The sequence below is a fragment of the Athene noctua genome, chromosome 2 (assembly GCF_965140245.1).
Source record: "Athene noctua chromosome 2, bAthNoc1.hap1.1, whole genome shotgun sequence".
Taxonomy (NCBI): domain Eukaryota; kingdom Metazoa; phylum Chordata; class Aves; order Strigiformes; family Strigidae; genus Athene; species Athene noctua.
The window spans coordinates 130,446,504-130,467,906 of record NC_134038.1 but is presented as its reverse complement, the minus strand read 5'-3'; the positions used below and the strand labels follow the sequence as shown (position 1 = coordinate 130,467,906).

At 41.2% G+C, this 21,403-nt stretch overlaps 1 protein-coding gene across 10 annotated transcripts in view; it reads right to left on the bottom strand.

Moving 5' to 3' along the window:
• The window catches only part of DYNC1I1 (dynein cytoplasmic 1 intermediate chain 1), a 198,393-nt gene that overhangs the window by 90,602 nt on the left and 86,388 nt on the right, over window positions 1–21,403 (bottom strand). For all 10 annotated transcript variants that reach the window (XM_074897999.1, XM_074898004.1, XM_074898005.1 and 7 more), the window contains one exon: window positions 1,344–1,433. In XM_074897999.1, the coding sequence (XP_074754100.1) occupies window positions 1,344–1,433 (90 nt within the window). The remainder of the gene's footprint in view (window positions 1–1,343; window positions 1,434–21,403) is intronic.

Below are 21,403 nucleotides of genomic sequence, written 5' to 3'. Positions count from 1 at the left end.
GGCATGGGTGATTTCTATGAAGCTCTTAAGAGGGAAGAAAGATCAATTTGTAATCACAACAGCATGGCTGGTACTGCAACTCACTTCAGCGTGTGAGGATAGCTAATGAGGGCACTATACACCAGACTTAGGTTTTCTGGACACTGTTCTAAATCACGTCAGGCTCCTCTGGATGAGAAAGGAGCATCCACTGCTGTATTCACACTTAACAATTTCATGGGCTTCTCTGTAAATGTCTCTGTATTTTTCCCCTAGTGAGATTATCCTGTTATAAACAAAGCCAATCACAGAATCATCCTGATAACATCACCGTAGCAAGAAGTGACTTAGGCCCTACCTGAGGAAGTAAGTTACTTTTCAAGAGGGTAAACAGCTTTGTGAGCAGTTCTGGCAATACAGCACTAAGAAAAGCTGGAGAAGAAACTCATTTCGTCTCACAGTGGAGTTGCTATTTCAACTCTTTTCTCCTGCTCCACACTGGGGTTAGCACTGACTGTTCAAAGCAACACACCAGAAGAGTCAACACACTAGTAAGTTCCCAGATGAGGAAGACCAAATTTCACATCCCTCTTCTAATTACAAAAGACAGAACGGGTCCAAGAGAAGCAAATGAGAGACACCCAGCATATCCACCGTGTCCAGTGCTGACATGCACAACTTCACAACTTTGGCACTTTGTGTCTCTTGTCTGCAACAGAAGGAAGTAGTAGCCTGAATTTTTGTCTCTTGTAACCCTGGAGAGTGTCTCAGTCCAGAGGAATGGACAGAAAGGCTGGACCTGACTGGCTTTGGTTTTGACCTTAAGTTCCTTTGGGGCAGCTCCCACAAAATGTTTTCATTTTGACAGTCAACATTTTTCATTGAAATGGTTTTCTGCTGGAAGATTCCTGACCACCACTAGGTTTAACTTTGCCCCTCTCAAGCAAGCAGACAGTTATGGGCTCTAAGTACCCATGGAGACGAACCAACTTTATGGAGCTGCTGGAATGCCTGGCATTCACATTTTAAATCTTTCATGTAAGCAGGCTATTTGAGCCATAGGACAAGTAAGCACCAGTCCTGGAATCCAAAAATCTCTACTTTGTTCCCAAATTATGAGGACATGTTGCTTCTTCTAAACAGCTGAAGTTTTGTGCCTTTCACAAACTTCTCAGACCTACTAACTGAGTTGCTGGGATACAATTTTCTGCTTTTATTCCACTCATATGTTTTTGAATCAATAAAACTGGTGACTGTCTTGATTTCGCAGTGTTCTCAATAATGGAAAATACCTATGAGAATAACTACTTGCAGGACTCAGTCCTTTAAAGCTGTAACAAAATCCTTTTCATTTTTTAAAGTACCTTCTTTCACTTCCTGCTTCTGATCTTGATTTTCTGTCTCCAAGTCATCCTGTGCTTTTGGTTCCACCATCTCTTCATCATCTTCATCCTCTGAAAAGAAAGGAAGAAAAAAATTCGTGAGATTCTCCTCTTTAAGGGGGACTGTGTATCTTATTACTATAAACTGGTAGTAAACACAGGTAAAGCAAAGTGCACAATAAATGTAAACATCTACATTTATAATCAGAGAGAAACTCTCAGACATTTCCCCCCTGACTGCAAGATAATATGCTAAACACAGGGCACCTGCCACTTCAGCTCCCTGCAGCAACTTCCCATCTCAGATGTTGGCTGAGTATCTCCCTGACCTTGGAGATGACTTCTTGGATGGCATAAGAACAGATGCAAGCATGTTTCAGCCTGGCAGCTATTCCACAGTTAGGACACCTGCTATCCAGATACCTCATTTCCATTTCAAGTCTCACCAGATTAATTTGTCTTTTGACCTACTGGAAGGGGTTAAATAGAAATCTGACCTCAGGTCAGATGCCACTAGCAAGCAAACAAGCATGGTACAGTTCTGAAAAGTCATCACCATCAACTGGGGGAACACAGCAACCAAAAGTGGCATTTGGAGTTTAAGAACCATTCTTGCATTAATACGAATTTAATGAACACTAAAATTTGACACATGTCAGTTACTACTGCCAGATGTTTTAATGACCTTTCCTGACCTATGCAAATGCCTCTTTCCCTTCCCCTCTCTCCCCACACTCACATGTTCTCATTTTATTCAGGAGGGCAACTATTCATTCCTTGATGTCTGTCTGAAGTTACAGGGGTTCTGATTGTCCAGACCAAAACATAATACAAATAGAGCTGGAAAGACAGTGATGCACCAAAATGTCTCAAAGCCTACCTAACCCTCATTATTTGTTCCCAGTGACAGCAATGTGATTCATTCTCCAGTGCCCAGGGCTGGCACTCAACCCACTCACATTTCTGAGAGGGTAGGGATGCTCAGCCTTCTATATTCAGTGAACTACAAAGACTGAAAATAGAGCTGGTCCTAAAAGAGTGAGTTACAGTAATTAACAATTAGGATGAGCAGATCTGTGGGCTATGAAGGAAATATTCTGGAGTGATTCTGGAGCTTGACGTACCTTCAAGGCACAGCAAGCACCACTGGTGCCTCGGGTTGGTCCATCACATGAGAAAACATGTGTTGTCCTGGCCCTGGGGCACTTAGCCGTCAGCAAAACCACTACAGTTCCTTCAGGCTTTCTAAGCAATATGCATGTTACCACATGGTTCCTCATGACATGGCACTTCTCCAGGCACACTCCCTGCTCTACCACTGCCACGCTAACATGGCCTGGAAGCAGGCAGGGGGCAACATGTCATGCTTCTCCAACTGCTCGGCTACTGGCACCTTCTCCTGCAAAGGCTTGCTGAAATCAGTCCTGGCTTCTTGGGGATATGTTGGTGCTGACAGGTTGCATTTAGCCAAGAGTAACACACAGCTGTATTTTGTCTTCAGTAATATAATAGACACCATACTATTCCCACCACATTGCCTACCCTAGGACTTCTCCCCCCAGAAGCCCACGGAATGCATGTTGCTGGCTGACATTTTGGCTAGAGAGCATGGCTTAGCCATGGCTCAGCATGGATAGATAAGTTTTTCTCTCTTGGGAAAATGAGGAAATCTTGACATAAGATCTGCCATAGCTCTCCCTACTGCTAGTGACTGCAATGAGGAGAAAGGGAAAGCTTGGCTCTTCAGCTGTCAGAACGGAGGGATAACCATGTGCTCCCCAGGCTGGGAAGGAAGGAGGAATCCAGCATGGATAGAGAGGCATCTCCAGAATTAAAAGCATTACTAACAAATGCTACCTCTTTATTAGGGATTTTTCAGATCATGAAACTCAGAATGGGGAAAAGGTAGGGTATTCATGATGCCTCACTTGACAATTACGTTTCCCTAGGTACCCTGTATAGAAGAGCTAGAGAGAAGCCTCTTTTAGAGAGCAAGCCAGGGTGTTTCAGTTCAGCAGAGTAAACACATTCCTCTGTCCACTGGCTACAAGATAGATAACATCCAATGAAGTCAGCAGAGAGTCAGTGAGAAAAGCTCTCCTGCTGTACACACATAGGAGGGGTAAAAAAAGGTCCTGCTGCCATCAGTCTGTGGCACTAATGGAGATGGGGATGTATGAAAGAGAGAGGCACCCACAGTTTCAAAGAACAGATGAGAAGTGTGAGAAGGGTAAGGAGTGACCAGCGCAGCAGGGAGTGAATACTCTGCTAACCTCAGGTACATACGCACACACAGATAGGATCACAATGGTGTACAGATATATGCACGCAGACATGCTTATGGTAGATACCTAATGAAGCCAACTCCCACAAGAGTTTTGTGAGTCTTGCATTACAAGTTTTCATTCCCTAGAGCACTAGCTCTTGGAGCCAGCTGTTTACATATGGATTTCAGCTTCCATTTTTAACCTGTTTCCAACCTGTCAGCTTGTGCAGGGAAGTTTCAGGAGGGCAAGGGTTTCAGAAAACTTGCAGGCTGCAAACAAAATATAAACCAGTATTTGTAAGGCAGCACGCTATGCTTTTTTAATGCCTACTTGTAATTTAGTAATGGATAGGGATGATGTAGCGAATGTAGAACCTGAGACTGAAGTCAAGCAAATTTATCCCTGTCCCCTAGAAGTTCCTGATCCCCTGATTTTGTGTTTCAAATTGTTTGCCTGCCTATAGCCCATCCCTGCTTCTAAAGCAGAGTAGGAATGAATGGCTGACGCACAGCTGGAGCAGAGGGATGTACTGATACTTTGGCACCTATTAAGGTAGAGATCTTCTTTGCTTCCCTTCCTTCCTTTTCTGCAAACAATCAGAAACAAGTTTCCATAGATTCCTCTAGACTTAATTGCAGCAGGAAAAATAAGTAAAGGTCATTACAACACAGGCCATGCCTTTTTCCAAGGGCACACACACACCAATAAATTGGTTTTACTGAGAAGGCAGTGCAAGAGTTTTTAGCAGATTAGACACAGTTCAGATGTCCTTATTTACTTACAGAGAAATGTATACACATACACATAGAAAGTCAGCTAAAAGAATGATAGGGTTGTGAGCCAAATGCTAAAATGCTAGCAAATGCCAGAATTTGGATTGCCTGGGCACGATTAGCTCCTTCCCCCTCCCCACGTGTAGGCATGATGACATCATTCTGGAATTTCCTCCCTCTTGAGTGCTTGGCCTCATTTTCTGGGTGCTCAACAAGAGACACCTGGGGCCTGAAATGCAGAAGTGCTGAGAGCTGAAGTCAACTGGCCCTGTGCTTTGATTGGAGAAAGTGCTAGAGAAATGCTACGTGTGCAAAAATTCCCACATCTCTTTTTCAGTTTTCACTGAAAGTTGTCATTCTGACATTTTTGTCCTTTCCCCCCCTGTCCTTCACTGCTTTTGCATGATGGCAATAATATTGTGAAGATAATAGCATTCTCACCATGCACAGATGTGTTGCAGATACATTCATCAGCATTTAGGGCCCATTAAGATGCTCTCAAGGGAGCAACAGAGAAACAAAAGCTTGGAAGGGGATTAATGTTTTCTGTGCTCTGTGTAACACTTGGATCATGTGCATTAACATGAGATCTGAAGCCAGAGCACTGAATGGAAGAAGATAAACACCGGAGGGGTTAAAAAACTGCCTCCCCATTGACTGGCTGAAACAAGAATCTGTCAAGGGAAAAAACCCTAGGTTATCATGTAATTAAAACTGTATCATCATACATATTCAAAAGGACTAATTACGGATGCCCAGGAAACCTGCACTCTGGAATATCCAATGTTGCTTGGCTTTGCAACCTGAATGTTTATTTGCCTTTTTTTTTTTTCTTATATTGCACACTATTAAATGCCAATGTATGCATACTTACACACGTTCATAGTATATACATTTGCTATTGTGCCTAAGTATGGTTATGCATTTGTACATTCGACTGTGCACATACACATACGTTACAGAATAATGGGAAATGCTTCGGCCATTACAGAATAATGGGAAATGCTTCAGCATTCATTTTCCTGTGTTTTACTTAAATGTGACAAAGATAACATTTATTGTACATATATTGGAGAATCTGTGAGCATCTACATCGTTATTTGTTTCCACATGTGCCTACTTGTATTGGATGTGCCATTGCACTAATTGTCCAGGGACATGAAGACACTTCCGTCGTTCCCAAACACAAATAGCCTTTCTCTATTTAAGAGCATATCTGACACTGGCAAGTTTAGAGGAATGACTTTTTAACTGTTTACATCACAGTAGTAGGAGTCTTCTAGTCACATTTGGCAAACACAGAGTTGCTACTGGCACCAGTGGTGTTACACCTTGTTCAGAAGATCTAAATCAGAACCCAAATGTCTATTAAAGGAACCACATGAAAAAGAGCTAGTAATGAAGAAGTGTATAGCTGCTGTGTAACACTTCTTTGTAGATCTCAAAGGACTTTGCAGGGAGGCCAGTTTTAATATGCCTGTTTACCCTGCAAAAGCTGACGGATAGACCCACTCACTGTAGATCACTCAGTAGACCAGCAGCTGAATGAAGAATAGAGGGTTGGTCTCAGAGTTTCAGCCTAGAGTCCTGCCCACTAAGGCCACCTTGCCTTTTACTGTAAATAAACAATTCCTCAATGGAAATGATCATTAAATGCTTAGGTTAAAGATGTTTGTCTGCTGAAGCTGGTGGAACCATATGTGGGATTAATATAGACTGAGATAGCTGGACCAAATACCGTTTCTTCTTAATTCAGAGCTTGATGACTCTCCAGGCTCTAGGAGGTGGCCAATCAGTCCTAACAGTGCTTTGTTTAACATGATGAAGTCAAAGCAGAGCAATTGTTCTCAGCTTGTACTTAGCTTTGAACATTCCTGCTTCTGTTCCAGATCAGAAGGGGTCTTGTCTGTCTAAATGCTTGCCTGTTTTTTCCAACTAGAGAAGTTACTCTAATAAAAAAGTATGATCTCTCCCTACAAACCTGCTTTTGTTTAATCTGTGTGTAAACTACTAATTTTTGAATGTTGCCCAACTATTAGCTCCAATGAGTCTTTATGCCTGGTCTTTGCCTTGGCCTCCACAAGGATGGATCACCACTTCGTAATTGCAGTAAATGGAGGGGGAAGCCCTGTAAACACGTGGCTAACTCCCTGGCACCTGCAGAAGAAATCCCCATATGTGCTGAACTGGATCAAATGTTCAGAGGGAGAACAGATGATGTCAGAAACACAGACCCCGCATTTCTACAGAGCTGGACTATTTATTACTTGCTTGGACTTTCCAGGGTTTTAAATCACTGTATTTATTTTTACACTGTATAAAACCATACCAGGCACATTCAGGACAAACTAGAATACAATAATTACATCTGAGAGGAGTGCACATGACATTGGCTTAGGGTTTTCACTCTTGAGATGAATACTGTTTTGCTAGGGTCAACATTTTCTTTGTTAGTTGTCTGAGTTTTGGATTGCCAGTTTTAGGCAGTTGGCATTGGTACTGCTCAAATAGTTTACTAAATAGCTATTTTTTTGAGAATTTATGTAATTATAGGCCTCTGCTCTGCTAGTATATGTACCGCCAGCTGAACAGCAGGCAGCATGTTGTGCATTCTTCGTGGGTGGAGGATTTACACCTCTTCAGACCTGTACCTCTCAGATTAGCTAAGAAGTTGCAGCTTCTGTGTATTGTTTTTAGTATTGACAGCTATACTGAACTAGACTGACAGCTCTGTTTTTCATTCTGGGTAGGTACAAACAATTCCTTTACTAAAGACTTATCGTTAAAATAGCAATTTAATTAGCATCACAATTATATATTTTATTGCCTGAGTCACTGATATATGAGAAGCCAGTGGGTTGTTATATGGGGTCTTATATCAGCATCAACATTCCTTCAGTGCATGAGAAGGATCAGCTGTGCATACGACACTCAATAAAATCAAGTGTCTTCACAAGAAGCAGACTTGATATTTGCAACCATGAAATACCAGAAACTGTTGTATCGCTTTTATATTTACAACTGTTCAAATTAATTTTGCCGTTTGTTATGAAATTACAAACTGAGCAAGGACAAATGCATCATGTTTATATTGACATAAGCCTGGATCAAACAAGTTGAATATCATTGGCATTATCCTGAGAAGGAGTTAAAATGCTGTCTTTCCTTTATGAATATGTTCTTTCCATCACTAGCAAAATATGCAACAAACAAGGGAACACATAGTTTTTCAAATAGGACTGCTTGACATTTCACATTTTTGAAAATCTATGATTTGCAAACTGGCTGAATAACCTATTTTTCATATAATGTAATTTTTTGAAATATGTCCAGTTTTTCACTTTCATCTTTTGACTGCCCTTTGAAGCAAGAAGAGAATTAATTCATCAGTGGATTTTGTTTGCAGAGTGGGATGTGAGACTGGACGTACATTGGGCACATGTTAGTCATCCCAGATGGAAATATTCTTGCATGCGGGCTCTTCTTGGCAATAGGCAGCTGCCTCCTAAAATGTGTTTCAGTTAGCCAAAGCAGGAAAGACTACTCAGCGCTGAATACTGAAAAAAACCCAAGAGGTGAACACATCTTGGCCTAAACTCCGTGCAACAGGCAACAAGTTTCAGATGAGAATTTCATGTGAGCCTGAGCTTGCAAGCATATTTGCATGCAAGAATCATACGCATGCAAGGTATCTCTGCCCCCTACCCAGAAAGATACTTAAATCTGCATTGCAGGAACATTAAAAAGTTCCAGGTCATCCTTCTAGATTTTCCTATCCCTAACAGGGCACATTCCCAACATATCATCTTGTCCTTATGAACTAGTACAGAGAAGTTGTGCTTTCTAATGGCTGTCAGATAAAAAAAAACAACATTAGAAAGGGTAAAATTAGATGAATGAATATCTGGAACTATCATATGGCCACAGCCCCTAAAAGACTCGAACAGAAGCATGTGACATTCTTCCTTCCCTTTCCACCTATAGGATTTCTAATAATCTGAAGAAAATGTTCTGTCTGTGTATTCTTTGATTGCAGTTCTGGAAGAGCAAGAAAAAATCACAGCACTACAAGAACAGATGCTGCCTAGCATCTTCAAACTCCGCTGACTTTTTGTTATCTTGAAGTGTTGTGGTGCTCTTTTGTAAAAGAGAGGCTTCACATATTGATAAAATACAGGCTAGATGAGTTATATTACTTTTACCAGACTCAAGCATATTGACAATATTTTGAAGAAAATATTGTTTTAAAATTGAATCATAATATAATGTTTGACACACATAGCACTTTAATGCAGAAGATTGCAGGGCACTTTTCCCTGGAATTGACATACTTAGCCTAACATCTTCCACAGCCAGTAGACTATAATACACCAGATTTAGAAGTTCAGGACTAAGAGGAAAAACCCTAAGTTTTCTTGTTTCTTGCAAAATGAAGTACTACTCACATATCTCTGCTACATCTAGGAAGGGTATTCTGATCCTATCCCTTGTTCTGCAGTGCAAATATCTGCAAAGCTTCCCCCCTCATCCCCTAAGAAGCAGGTGGTATTGCAGGCATTATGACCAGATCCCTAGAGTCCTCCTCTCAGGCTCCAGCTATCCTTGTACCAGCGCAGTGAAGGAAATACATATTTCACCCCAAAAACAAACACTGTAGCCTGGCTGACTGAGAGCAGTCATTTAGTTCAGAAAATTTATTTTGCCTACAGCACAGGCTGTGCCTGTGCTATTGCCACTTAAAAATCTGTCCTGAAATTTACTACACTTCCCTCTTAAAACAAGCACCCTGTAAGTAATTTTTACTCAACATTTCTTTTTAAAGCTCTCCTTAACAATTACCACATTCAATTACTCCTGGTTGGGGGATTCTCAGGTCTCCTTGTTATTTAAAAGCCATGTAGATGTGGCACTTAGGGACATGGTTTAGTGATGGACTTGGCAGTGCTAAGTTAATGGTTGGACTTGATGATCTTAAAGGTGTTTTCCAACCCAAATGATTCTATGATTTCTCATAGCCATCTCCTGATCTAAGGTTTCACGACTCAGCTCCAGTGCCTATGCCTCTTCCTGACTTGTGTTTGCAGTCAGACTTCTTGTTGGTACACTATGAAGACAGATCTTATTTTTCCATTTTGTGACAAATGATAGACTATCACAGCCAAATGGCAAGAAAATGTCACAGAAAAAATTGTCTTATTGTAGCATTTCACTAGACTCCATATGAAACTATCCAAATCTCCTCACATCCGTTATTGATTGCAAACCTTTGCACTGGTTCAAGTATTAGAATCAGTGCTTCAGAATATAATAATTTCTTAACCAATTAAGATGGAAAGCTGTCTCTGATTCTTCAGGGAAGCATTTCTCTAACCCAAGAAACTGATTTTCCAGTTACTTGGCCTGAGCACAGTTTTCAGTTGTGGTGAGAGTCTCAGAATTCAAAGTGTCCCTTGTTTTCAGTTTCTGGTCGGTTTAGACCAGACATGGATTTTTCTCTCCTCTTTTGGACTGTTGCAACATCACATGGGTTGAAAGCATTTTTCAGTCCCCGGAGAACTAAACTGCAGAGTACCCCACTGAAGTCATCATCTCTTCTAGTCGATTCCCTTTTCTCCTCTTCCTCCCTCCCCAAAGCTCATGTTCAATTCTATTGTGCTTGAAAATATTCCAGTTGGAAGATGTAACACAAAAAGAAAAGTACAGAAGTTTCATTTACTTGGCCATGGTTGGGCCTTCAAATAAAATTGCCAACATGAAATAATGGTTGAAGAGCAGAAGCCTTACAGCAGCATTTACAGACCTCTAGCTCTGAAACCAAATAGCATAAATTTAAAATATCCTGCTTCAATATAACTGCAATGCTGTTATCCTGAGGAAGAAAGTGATGGAGACCCTTAGTTTCTGTGGATGAAGAAGGGGTTGCTAAACTATGCAGGTTTTCACAACCTCTGAAACCTGCAAGGATTTCTTCCTGCTGTGCTGCTGGAAGAAATCACGTTGTGCCAGCAGTGTGAAACTACTCCTGCCCTGGGAAAGGGCACCGAAACACGTGGCAGATTTTGTGGATTGGGCCTGCTCAAGTCATTTTCAAACACTCAGATCATGTAATAGTGTTAAATCACAAAAGCCTAAGTATGTTAATGAAAACCAGTCCCCACAACCTATGGCACTAGAAGCAATTTTAAAACAAAAGCTGCTTTCATATTAAACATACACACACACACACACACACACACATGCACGCACAGATGATATATCTGGCATTTACACAGTGCCTGATTTGGAGGTCAATCACAGAAGATGGTTGCTTCAGCTGGGCACTAGGTACTTAAAACCTTAAGTACAATGTAGACAAGTAAATTCTGTGGGATTTTTACTGCTGACATGTAGGTGCTAGGACTTCACTTGTAGTCTCATTTATTACAAGTGCAAATGACTTTATACTCCACAGGCTGTCTCTCCTACTTTCCACCGTGCTTTTGTTTGAGCAAGATAACAAAATCTTGCTATTGTGGAAGAAATTAATTCTCCACTTCCATATTCTGTCTCTGTCTGTGAAGCCACACTAATATGCTTTAAGTCAAATTCTCCAGCCCTGACTCCAGGCTTAACTTCTCCTGCAGGCATTAGAATGAGTTCTGACTTCTCAAAGTTTCTCCTTTATTTTTTGCATATGAAATAACATTGCAGTCCAAGGACTTGAAATTAGCCGCGTGGCCACATAGTTGTTTGCACAACCATGGTTTAACTTTCAACTCCATCTTTTCCACAAATCTCTCTCTCTGTTGTATGGCATTTTATGAGTGAAAATCAATGCTTAAGATGTAGCATATACTTTTGTAACTGAAATACCTGAGAGCATAAATCTCTACATTTATACACAAACCTCAACAGAGAGAAATGGAGACAAGACTGCTAATGTATTACAAGGATAATTGGAAAAAACAACTATATTCATAAATAATTACCACAGCAAATACACGAAGACTCCCTCTCTTTGTCTCCCTGACAAACACATGCATGCACTTTGCTCAGTGCTTTAAAAATAACCATTAGTCATATGGCAAATGCATTTTACATGAGCAAAGGTTCATTTCAACAATTGTGTTAAAAAAGGCAGGCAAAAAATTGTTTTATTAAAAAATTAAACTACAGAAGCATAGCTGGGTCAGGGCCCTATGAGTATGCGCTTATTACTTATATGGGCACTGAACAGACCCCACTTAATTCTGTTTCCCACTGACGCCAGTTTGCCTTAGTCACAGGTGTTAAGCCTTGATTTGCATCAGTGTGTGCAGAAAAGGAATTCCCTCTGACAGTTTTGAACTTGCCATATTTTAATTTCAGTGGTTTTGTCCTATCACACTGGGAGAGTAGAGGCTTCCTCTTCTAGTGGTCTCAGTTTCAGGGGTATCAAGGTGAGCAACACCTTTTGGCAGTGGGGAAACCAAGGCACAAGCACATCGGCTGCTTCCCCAAAGTCACTCCTAAAATAGCTGCAGATGATGGACTAAAACTGGTCTCCTGTTTCCTAGGCTGATGCTTCAGCCACTGGTTCCCCCAGGGCATGTGATCAGGGTTCAGCCTTCATTATGTCAAACCAGCGGTTAAAAAACACAGCCGGTTTCCCCCAACTGCTTGTTGCAACCTGTCCGGCGAGCACCCAGCTCTCGGCACTGCTGTCCCCGCTGCTGGGAGCCTCCCCCCTGACCCTTGCCTTCCCCTCCCTGCCTCTGCAGCCGCTGCACCCCACTGCCTGCCCCGGCTGACCCTCGCCTCCGCTCCCACCCTGCTTCTGCTCGGGGTCACACTTCAAAGTCTCCCGCCCCCCCAGGAAGGCCTCTTCCTTCCTCCTGGCCCCTCTCCAGCCTCCCTGGCATCAGTCTTCCTGAAGCAGATATCAAAAATCCCCTACTTGCAATCCGGGGGTTTGTGCATGTCGAGAGCCATACCCACCTGCAGATACCTGTTTGACACAGAAAAGCCCTCTGATTTGAATTCTCAGATGAACACTTCAAGGTTTTTCGGAGAACTTAGGTTGTAAAATTTAAAAAAACCCACAACCAACAAAAAACAGCCCCCACCCCCCGAGTTCCCAATTTCTATGGTTAAAACCCAGTTTAGCTGCTGCAGCTCAGAGGATCAGGTGTGTTTTTCTGTGCTTAAGCTCAACAGACTTCAGTAGCTTCAGATGTCAAAACAGGCAGACAGCATCTGCAGTTGGGGTACATGCGAAGACTAAACTGCACCGCAACTGGTCACTGGAATATGCTTCCCTTTCCCCACTTCACAGTTCAGATTCACCAGGAAAATAATTTCTATGGCTACTTTGTATCTGTTACACTTCGGAAAATGGATGCTTTGACGTGTGGTACAACAGACTGCCTGTAAAACAAAATCCTCCCTTTCCTCCCGGAACACTGTAAAGCCCCTCTCCTTAGCCACCTTTCGGGAGCTCTCAGCTACACGCACGGCTGTTAAGTGAAGAGAACCACATGAAAAGGGAGATAAAATAAACTGGGTAATGCTACCTCATAGTCCTTCAACTGAAGAAGCATCTTTGCATAGACTTTTTTTTAGAGGTAAACAAAAGAAAGAAGCTGGCTTCAGCCCCTAAGTCCTCTCAGTTGTAACACAGCTCACAGCTGCAAAGTTTACATGTGTTAACTTGGGATGCCACAAGCCAGTCAGCAATGAGGTTGTCATCCTGATCTGAGGAAACACAATGTGCATACATGCCAATGAATTTACCGCAAGCAAAGCGTTTTGCTGAGATAATTCAAAGCACACTATATTTCATCAGTTGACTATTCCATCTACAGCCTATCACATAAGCCAGCAACACTGGAGCCATATTCCATCAAAAAGGTGCACCTACATAAAATATTAGTCTTCTGCAAAATGGTGCTACTTTCTTTGTGGAAGAGGGAGGAGATTAAAAAAATCAAGATGAAGAGACAGTTCTAGCAATATCAAAATGGCTTGTTTTCTGAATGGATTTTTGGGGGCTTTCCACTAAAAAGTACTTCTCATATTTTATTTTTTTTTTTACTTTTAGACTGTTTTAAAATAAGAGATGAAACAAATCGAAATGAAAAAAATTCTGGTTTTGTTAAAACATACATGTCTTGCATGATCAGACTGGAAAATAAGGCAAAATTTTACTTAAGGTGGAGTTTCAGTACATTGGAGTCTTCTTTCAACCTGGAAGAAAATTATATTTTGAAATTTGAAATGTCACAGCACTGCATGAAGAAGGGATTCCTTCTGGGCCTGACTTTAATGCTTTCACTGCCTAAGGCATGCAGTCTTAGTTGAGTGGGGATTTTAAAATCTAGTATTAAAGTACCACAGAAGCACACACTGGGTTGGGGATGAGAATGTCTTTCATCACAGTAATGACAAGATATCTTTTCCTATGATCTGAGATTCCCTCTCCTACGTCTTCAGGTAAATAATTTCTTTTAGATGGGACAAACTTAAAGTCATGCTCCCAGTAGTGAGTGCCTGAGAAGGCAAATTTCACATCCATGTCCTGAGAACAAGATAACAGACATCGGTGACAAATCTAGTTGGTGCATATTTGAAACACACCCCAGTACACCAGACAGTGCCAAAACTGAAAGGAAATATTGCTTTGAGGGCCTCATCCTGACCTTTTCTTTTTGCATGCAGAACTCCAAATGAATGGGACAAATGCATTATGAAGCCCTCAAAGTACTACCAGTCTATCTTGATGGCCCTTGCATGGAGAAAGAACTGCCCAAGCAAATCGGACAAACTTCTTGAAAACCATTGTCTTACTCGCCTGTACTGTTATATAGTTGGATAAAAAAGGAAAAAGCACCACAGCAGAGGTGTTTGCTTTGGGGGTGAGCACTTCGGGGTAGTGCTAAATTCAGCAGCCACAGCACAAAAAAATAGAAACTGTGAGCTTTCCACCACATTAATGAAACTTCATTCAAAAGGTGGAATGTAATGTTCTTCAAGATGGATAATTCACATAAGCTGTGATTCAAACACTCATGTCTCCACACCAGCTCCACACCACCTCAGGATTTATGTTTTATTTCAGTTTTCATCGGACTGCTCATGAATGACCAACGACAAAAGAGCATGTGTGCATTTTTCTTTTTCACAGGTCCCTGTTAATGAGGACTCTGTTGCATTAAGACAGTCAGGATTGTCTCTGGAAAAATGTGTTGAACCAAGGTGTTTGTGCCTGCATAAAATTAAGCCACAAGTAAAGCACTTATTTCTGACAGCAGATTTATAATAGGAAAATCCCAGCAGGAATGAAGAGTTAGAAACCCCTGTTGTAGCCTTTTTCATAAACTTCACCTTGATTTAGTATCTCAAACAAGTAGCAGGAAAGGCTAACAGCAGAGGTAATCCTATCATCTTTTCTCCGACAGCACCATTCCATCTTTTTGACTTCCTCATGCTGCTAACACGAATTCAAATCATCTGTGTTTAAAGTTAAATGCAGTGATTGACAGATCTTTGTAGTCTCAGTCCATACTGAAGATTATTCTAGATACCTATCAGTTATTACTACAAGCCCTGTCTGATATTCAATACCTACAGGGAAAATTGTTTTTAACGGTGTAATGTCTGATCTATTTTGAAAGCTATTTTAAAATAAGAAACTAACTATAACCAGGTGGCTAAAACTCAGGTTTTTTACGGGTTGATTTTTGGTGGAAGAAGGTGGAAGATAACAGCAGAACTCTGTTATACTGCATGTAACAACCATGATTCAGAGCAAAACACAGACAAAAAAGAAGCATTTTGTTTTGATTCCATGACATCAATTTCTGTAAAAGCACCTATTCTAGTAACAGAGGATACAGGAAAGTTTAGGAGTTTGCTCCTGGCTCTTAGCACAGACTCATGACAGTATATGCTGCTATGAAGTAATTGCTTGCATTCATGAGCACAAGTCACTTCAAAGCTCCGTTGCTATGCTAGAAAACTGGGATGCTGAAAGAAACCTCTGAGTGTACTACATCTCTTACTGTGGACACAAATGCAAAATGAAATAGTGAATTCAGTGGCCAGACCGAATTCACTGTGCTCAAGGGCCAGTCATACAGAAAGGCAGAAGGATGCCCTATCATAATATCCCCTGAGCTCAGCTCTGCCAACCCCACTGCTGTGATGCCTTGCTGCTCCTGATTACAGCATTACAGAATAGGCTGGCTTTAGGCACAAGAAGATCAGCCAGGTGGGTAGGAAAGCACTCCAGTCAATGCCCCTGCACTCATGGGGAGGAAAGTGGAAGCAGTGCTCTCTCACACAGGCAGCCCAGCAAAGGTGGAAGATGAAGGAGTCATGGTCAGGCAATGCCAGCTGGTGCCCATCTTTGCTTCCTTGAGCTGATGACTCCACTCACAGGCAAGCTCTTCCCTGAGCCTGTCCCATCCTTCCCTACCACTCAGTTTTGCTACTGAAAGATTTTGAATTGGTTCTGGCTGATGGCCTTATGCTCTCAGCACTTTCCCCTACAGCACTGAAATGTAATAGCAGAGAAAAAAGTATGAGAGAAGAAGCTTGGCACAAACAAACAGCGGGCAGGACACTGCCCTCAAACTCCACCACTTTTCAGAGCTCCTACTAACATGACTGAGATCACACCCAGATCTTTGTGAAACTTGATTAACTTTGTGCTCATAGTTAAATGAATCTGAAACTGTTAGACAAGGACTTAACAGCACTGCTCAGTTCAAGGAAGTCTCTTTCCTGGTTTTGTGACTGGGATATGAGGAGTGAGCACAGCTAGTGTGTTTTGGCTGTAAATCATGGTAGGAAAAGAGTAAACAAAACTGAGGAATGGAGCTTGTATGTCTTGGGTTAGATGGGATGGTTCAGGCTGCTGAATTCCTAGTGGCTTTTTCAAGATTTAATTTATCCTTGGTTGTTAGCTATGAAAAAAGAAGTACAAAAGAGATGAAAATACAGACTTTATAAAGACAAACTCAGCCCTCTAAAATCAAAGGCAGTAGAGGCATCAGTAAATGCATCAGTAGTTTGGCCAAATCGGAAAGTCACGAAGATGAGCAAATTCCATCAGCAGAATGACAACTAAAAATAACCCCACATGGAAATGTGTGCGGAAGTTCATTTTTCACACACTGGGCAAATAAAATCCGATCGGTTTTTGCATTCTCAGTATTACCCCATTACATTACATGGGAGCCTAAAAGAAGATGACGATTCAAATAAAAAGATCCTCCCGTTTGTCAAGTTGTCATTTTTCCATCTGCAAATAATGAAACATAAACTACTCTGAAAGAGAGAGAGATGGAAGGGAATGTGTTCCATGGATCTGTGGAGAACCACATAGAAACATATACAGAAAAAGAAGCTGCAGCACGGAGCACTTCCTGACCTCCTCTTGGCTACAAGTCTAAAAGAAGTCTCCAAGGCAAGAAGCATGAAAGAGCTTAAACAAGAAACCCTTCAGAAGTACAGCTCTTTGCTGCATGAATACCACAACACAGGGAAAATCTGCTGTGTAGGAGTACAGTCCTCCCACTTGAAAAGAGCTGGTAATGCCATCATGTCACGGAAAGATTTTCTTCATGGCTTTTGTGCATTGAAGGCATTAGCAAAGTGGGAAAAGTGCGATCTGACAAGTGTGCGAAAAGACGGGTTTCTTAATTACACTGTAAAGCATGTCTCATTTAAACATACAGCAGAATTAATGCTAAAAATACATGTCTTCCCATATAAACAGATGCAAAATCAGTGCAGGTTAATCTAGCAAATAGTGGGCTCGGGAGCTCTTTACAAATATTAAGGACGTAAGATTCATCAATGGCACATAAACATTACTACCAACCCAGCTTCCTCCTGTAGTGTTTGCTGCTGCAGTACTCACAGGACCCCTGTGTCACCTTCTGGCTGGACTCTGATACAAGTCAGTCCATGCCTCAGCATTTGGCCTAATGCTTTGTCTGCCTTGTCTGTTCATCATTTTCCACTTCACAAATCCCCAGCTCAGGATGTGTTGACCCTTTTCTATTTAGTCATGTCTGGATGTCCACTCACGTTCCTTGTGCCATGTGGCTTCAACCAGTTACATCCACCCTGCCTGTAGAGGTGAGATTTGAGCTCAGAACAGTGTCTTGCTCTGTTCCCACCCAATTGAGTTTCTTCACCTGGAGATCACAGCTGGCTCTCAGTTGTGCCAGACTGCACATCAACAGTCAGGCAATACGGAGCATCAAGGCACCCACCCTTGAGCAGAGGCTCAAACTGTGAACCCTCATGACAACAGAAGGACATAACCCAAGTCTCAGAGCCAAGAATTGAAACCAGGGCTCAGTATTTTGGTCTGATACCTTACACAAAAGGCTGTATAAGTGACCAAACAGACGTCTTCAGCACCAGGAATGCAAGTAAGATCTGCTGGGTTTTGAACCAGTACTGCTGCCTGAAGACTATGTGATGATGATGGCAGATTTGCTGTTAATGCCAGACGGGGTATGCTGAATATGAACATGCTTATTCGTACTATTTCCTTTTGCTACATGTTGGTGAACTGAAGCCTTCATCTCTACACATGTCATTTTTCTCATCTCAGCTGGTGTATCAAGTCACCCTGCTGAGCCCGCCTACCACTGTGAGGACCAAAGAATATTCTGTACGCATTAGTGACACAGACCACTTGTAGAGTACAAAATCCTTACATGAAATAAATACTAGAGACATACTTCCCTCTCTGTCATGGAATTCACAATTAAAGGCCAGACTTGCTTTCTTTCTCTGTCCTTGGAAAACTCTAAATAGCATTATTCTCCTGCCCACTGATCCTTCAAACGGCATCTTCTTTCAACAGCATGCTTTTTAATTCAGGAAACATTTTTTTCTTTTCCTTCATTTGCCTTGGAAGTCCACTGTGACACATATAAAGCATGGGCTCTGGCTCTCGTGATATGTTTGTACAAGGTCTAATGTGCATGTACAAGCATACACATGCAATTTCAAACAGACGGTGCTAACATGCACTGGTGCAGCTCAGCACTTCACCTTGCTTTGGGCTATGCTTTAATAGAACAGGCATCAGGGCCTTGAAGCACAGCAGTAATGAGCTGTTCCAAACATGCTTTGTGTTTTGTTTTCAGAGGAGGTGTGGTGGGGGCACAAGGGATACTTAATCATAAAAATGCTGAATATTTAAGCCCTTTCCCCCTTCCACCACCCCATTTAAATCAGCAATGCAGTTGGAATGAAATACAACTCGGCTTTCAAACATTTTCGTATTTAATTCAATTTACTTCTAGATTGATAGCTAAACTCAAAACAGATTCTACCCCTTTTCTCCTGGATGGGGAAACAGAGATGACCAAGTTCCCTTTGAACTTAGTTTAGAATGTTTCTGTTTTTTCCTATTAACTAAAAACAAACAAACAAAAGAAAGCAATTATTAAAGTGGTCCATAATCTATTTCCAGTAGAGGATTGCAATGAATTGGGGTGAAGAGCTGAGTCTCTCTCTCTAAGCCTGAGGGACAGGTGTTTCCAGTAGCTGACATAGGGGTTGGTTGCCTCACAAAAAGGACAGGATCTTGAATTAGCCTTTTATATTTAGAAGCAATCTTTCTCTACAAAAGTTAAGGTGTATCTACGAAGTTCTCTGGGTGGTGGGAACTGTGATTTTTTGGGGGGTAGGTAGCTCTGAGAGCCACCCACATATGTGAGGAGAAGAAGCCATGGGTGTAGATCACAGGAGGTGAGACTGAGAGGTGAAACTGCCCAGCCATCATGTGTATTGTACCAGCTGACTTCTGGGAGGAATGACACCAAAGTAACACTCGATCACCTATTTTGTAAAAGACGTGAGTAGAGGGGTAACAAAATCAGTTTCCACTGATGTAAATTATAAAATTCACAAGATAGAGATTTCTAACACTCTAAATTAAAAGGTTGTGGACACAGGGCACACAGTTCACTTGAGGAAAAGCACTGCCTCAGCCCAGCCCTGACTGAACCCATGCTGCCAACAGCTCTGTTCTTAAGCAGAGATGTTTGATTTCCACAGATGTCAAACTTGCAGCTTTCATAAACGTTCATTGCATTTTAATACCTTTTTTATTTTTTAAAGTCTGGTTTCTGTGACTATCCCAGAGTTCAGATATTTCTCCAAAGTCTAGAGGATTTCATTCCAACACCTTTTTTTTTTTTCTTTTTTTTTTTTTTTTTCTGAAAGTACACTGGAAATTTCACAAGAAAATCTTTTTGCTTTCAAATCTCCACATCATTCAGGTTTCATCCAGGTCAGAGACAGTATTTTGCAGCTTGCTCACATTTTTGTTTCATGGGTTCACTCAAGTCCAAAAGGTAATAGAGGAAAATGATGAGGACATGACTTCCAGAGGTTCCTCCCAGTCTTGACCATTCTGTGATTCTGTGAAAATTGTCTAAAAATGAAATTAACTGGGTCTTCAAAAATATGAGTTGTTTGAATTTTGGACAGATGATGAATCTGATATTTTTTATTTAAACATTCCTATTGCCAGCACTTACTAATAAAGTGCTAAATGCATTTTTGAACAAACAACTAATCTCACAGTGTTTGTAGCTGAGATGTCTGTCTCACCCGTTTTGACAGCCTGAGACCAACATCCTCTCACTGGAGTTGGTTACCTGTATCTAATAGGAGGAGAATGGAGAGGGCTGTTCTTTTACTTCTGTACTTCTTCCAGAGCCTACAATAATGAAACACATCTAGAATCTCCTTCTACATTTCATTTCCATTCAGAGGCCTATTTTACACACCACAAGCATGGCTCTATTTCACACCTTTCATGATTTCAGTGAGTGCAAGTTCAGGCACAAAGCCAGCCCTCCTTCTGAAGGACTCAGGCCTGCGAAGTCTGCTCACCCTCAGTTCTCCACTGATGTTTAAAAGCGTCCAGCCTCCCTTTAGAAGTACTTTACAATTCAAAAGTGAGGGTGAACTGTTTTCTGTTTGGAAAACTTTGCTCTGGCCTTGCTAGCAGACCCAGACTTTCCATGTGCACGAGAATGCAATAAACACACAGGGAGAAAAATCTGTGAGGAAAATCATTTAGAAATCAAAGGGTCATAATATACCACTGAAAGTATTTTGCGGATTAAATTACTGAATAATAATGAAAGATGAGAGATTAATGGCAACCTGGTCCAAAGCCCTCTATTTATACCCAGGCCAAATAAAATGGTAGGCAGGTGCACTGTATCCCTGACTCTATAGAGGACGTCTGTTTGCCCCTCACTTTTCAATCCCATTAAAGTTATTATACATGCTTTTGTAAAAAGACAAAAAATATTTCACAGAGTTAAAAGCAAATATATTTTATCTTTAGTATTTGCCTCCATCAATTACATTTTTTTGGCAGTACTATAAAACGATGCAGGGCAAAAAAATCCCAATCCATTCTAAGAAGAGTTCCCTCCAAAATTACTTTCATCTTTGTTTAGAGGAAATCCAGACAGACTATTAATTTTTTTTTTTTTTTTAATCTTCCTGGCACTAACAATCATCTGAGATTTTTCTACTCTTCTAAGAATTTCAGGAATTTTTATTTTGTTCTCTGTTTTGCCACTGCAGTGCCATCACAAAATTGCCAGAACACAAAACTCTCAACAGAACTGAAAATCATTTCTAGAGAAAATAAAACATTTATTTCATGCCTCCAAATACTTTAAAGTTCATCCATAAATAAGGCCATGTTAATGCCTTCTATAGCTCCTGTTCCAAAAGCTCTTCCACTCTTCCACAATTTTTTGTTGCACATTGTACTTTCTTATGCTACTTGTTCTGTAACAAATAAAAAGCCTGACCAAACCAATTTTCTGGCAACAAGTTTGCTCATTTATGAAGTCTTTTAAAAACAGGGGAAAAAAAAGATGCTCTGTTAGAAATTTATGGCATCAGATACTTGTTTCCCCTAAGTTAAAGTTCTTTGTGATAAAGAACAACACCAAACAGCATCAGCAAAGATCAGAAGACTGAA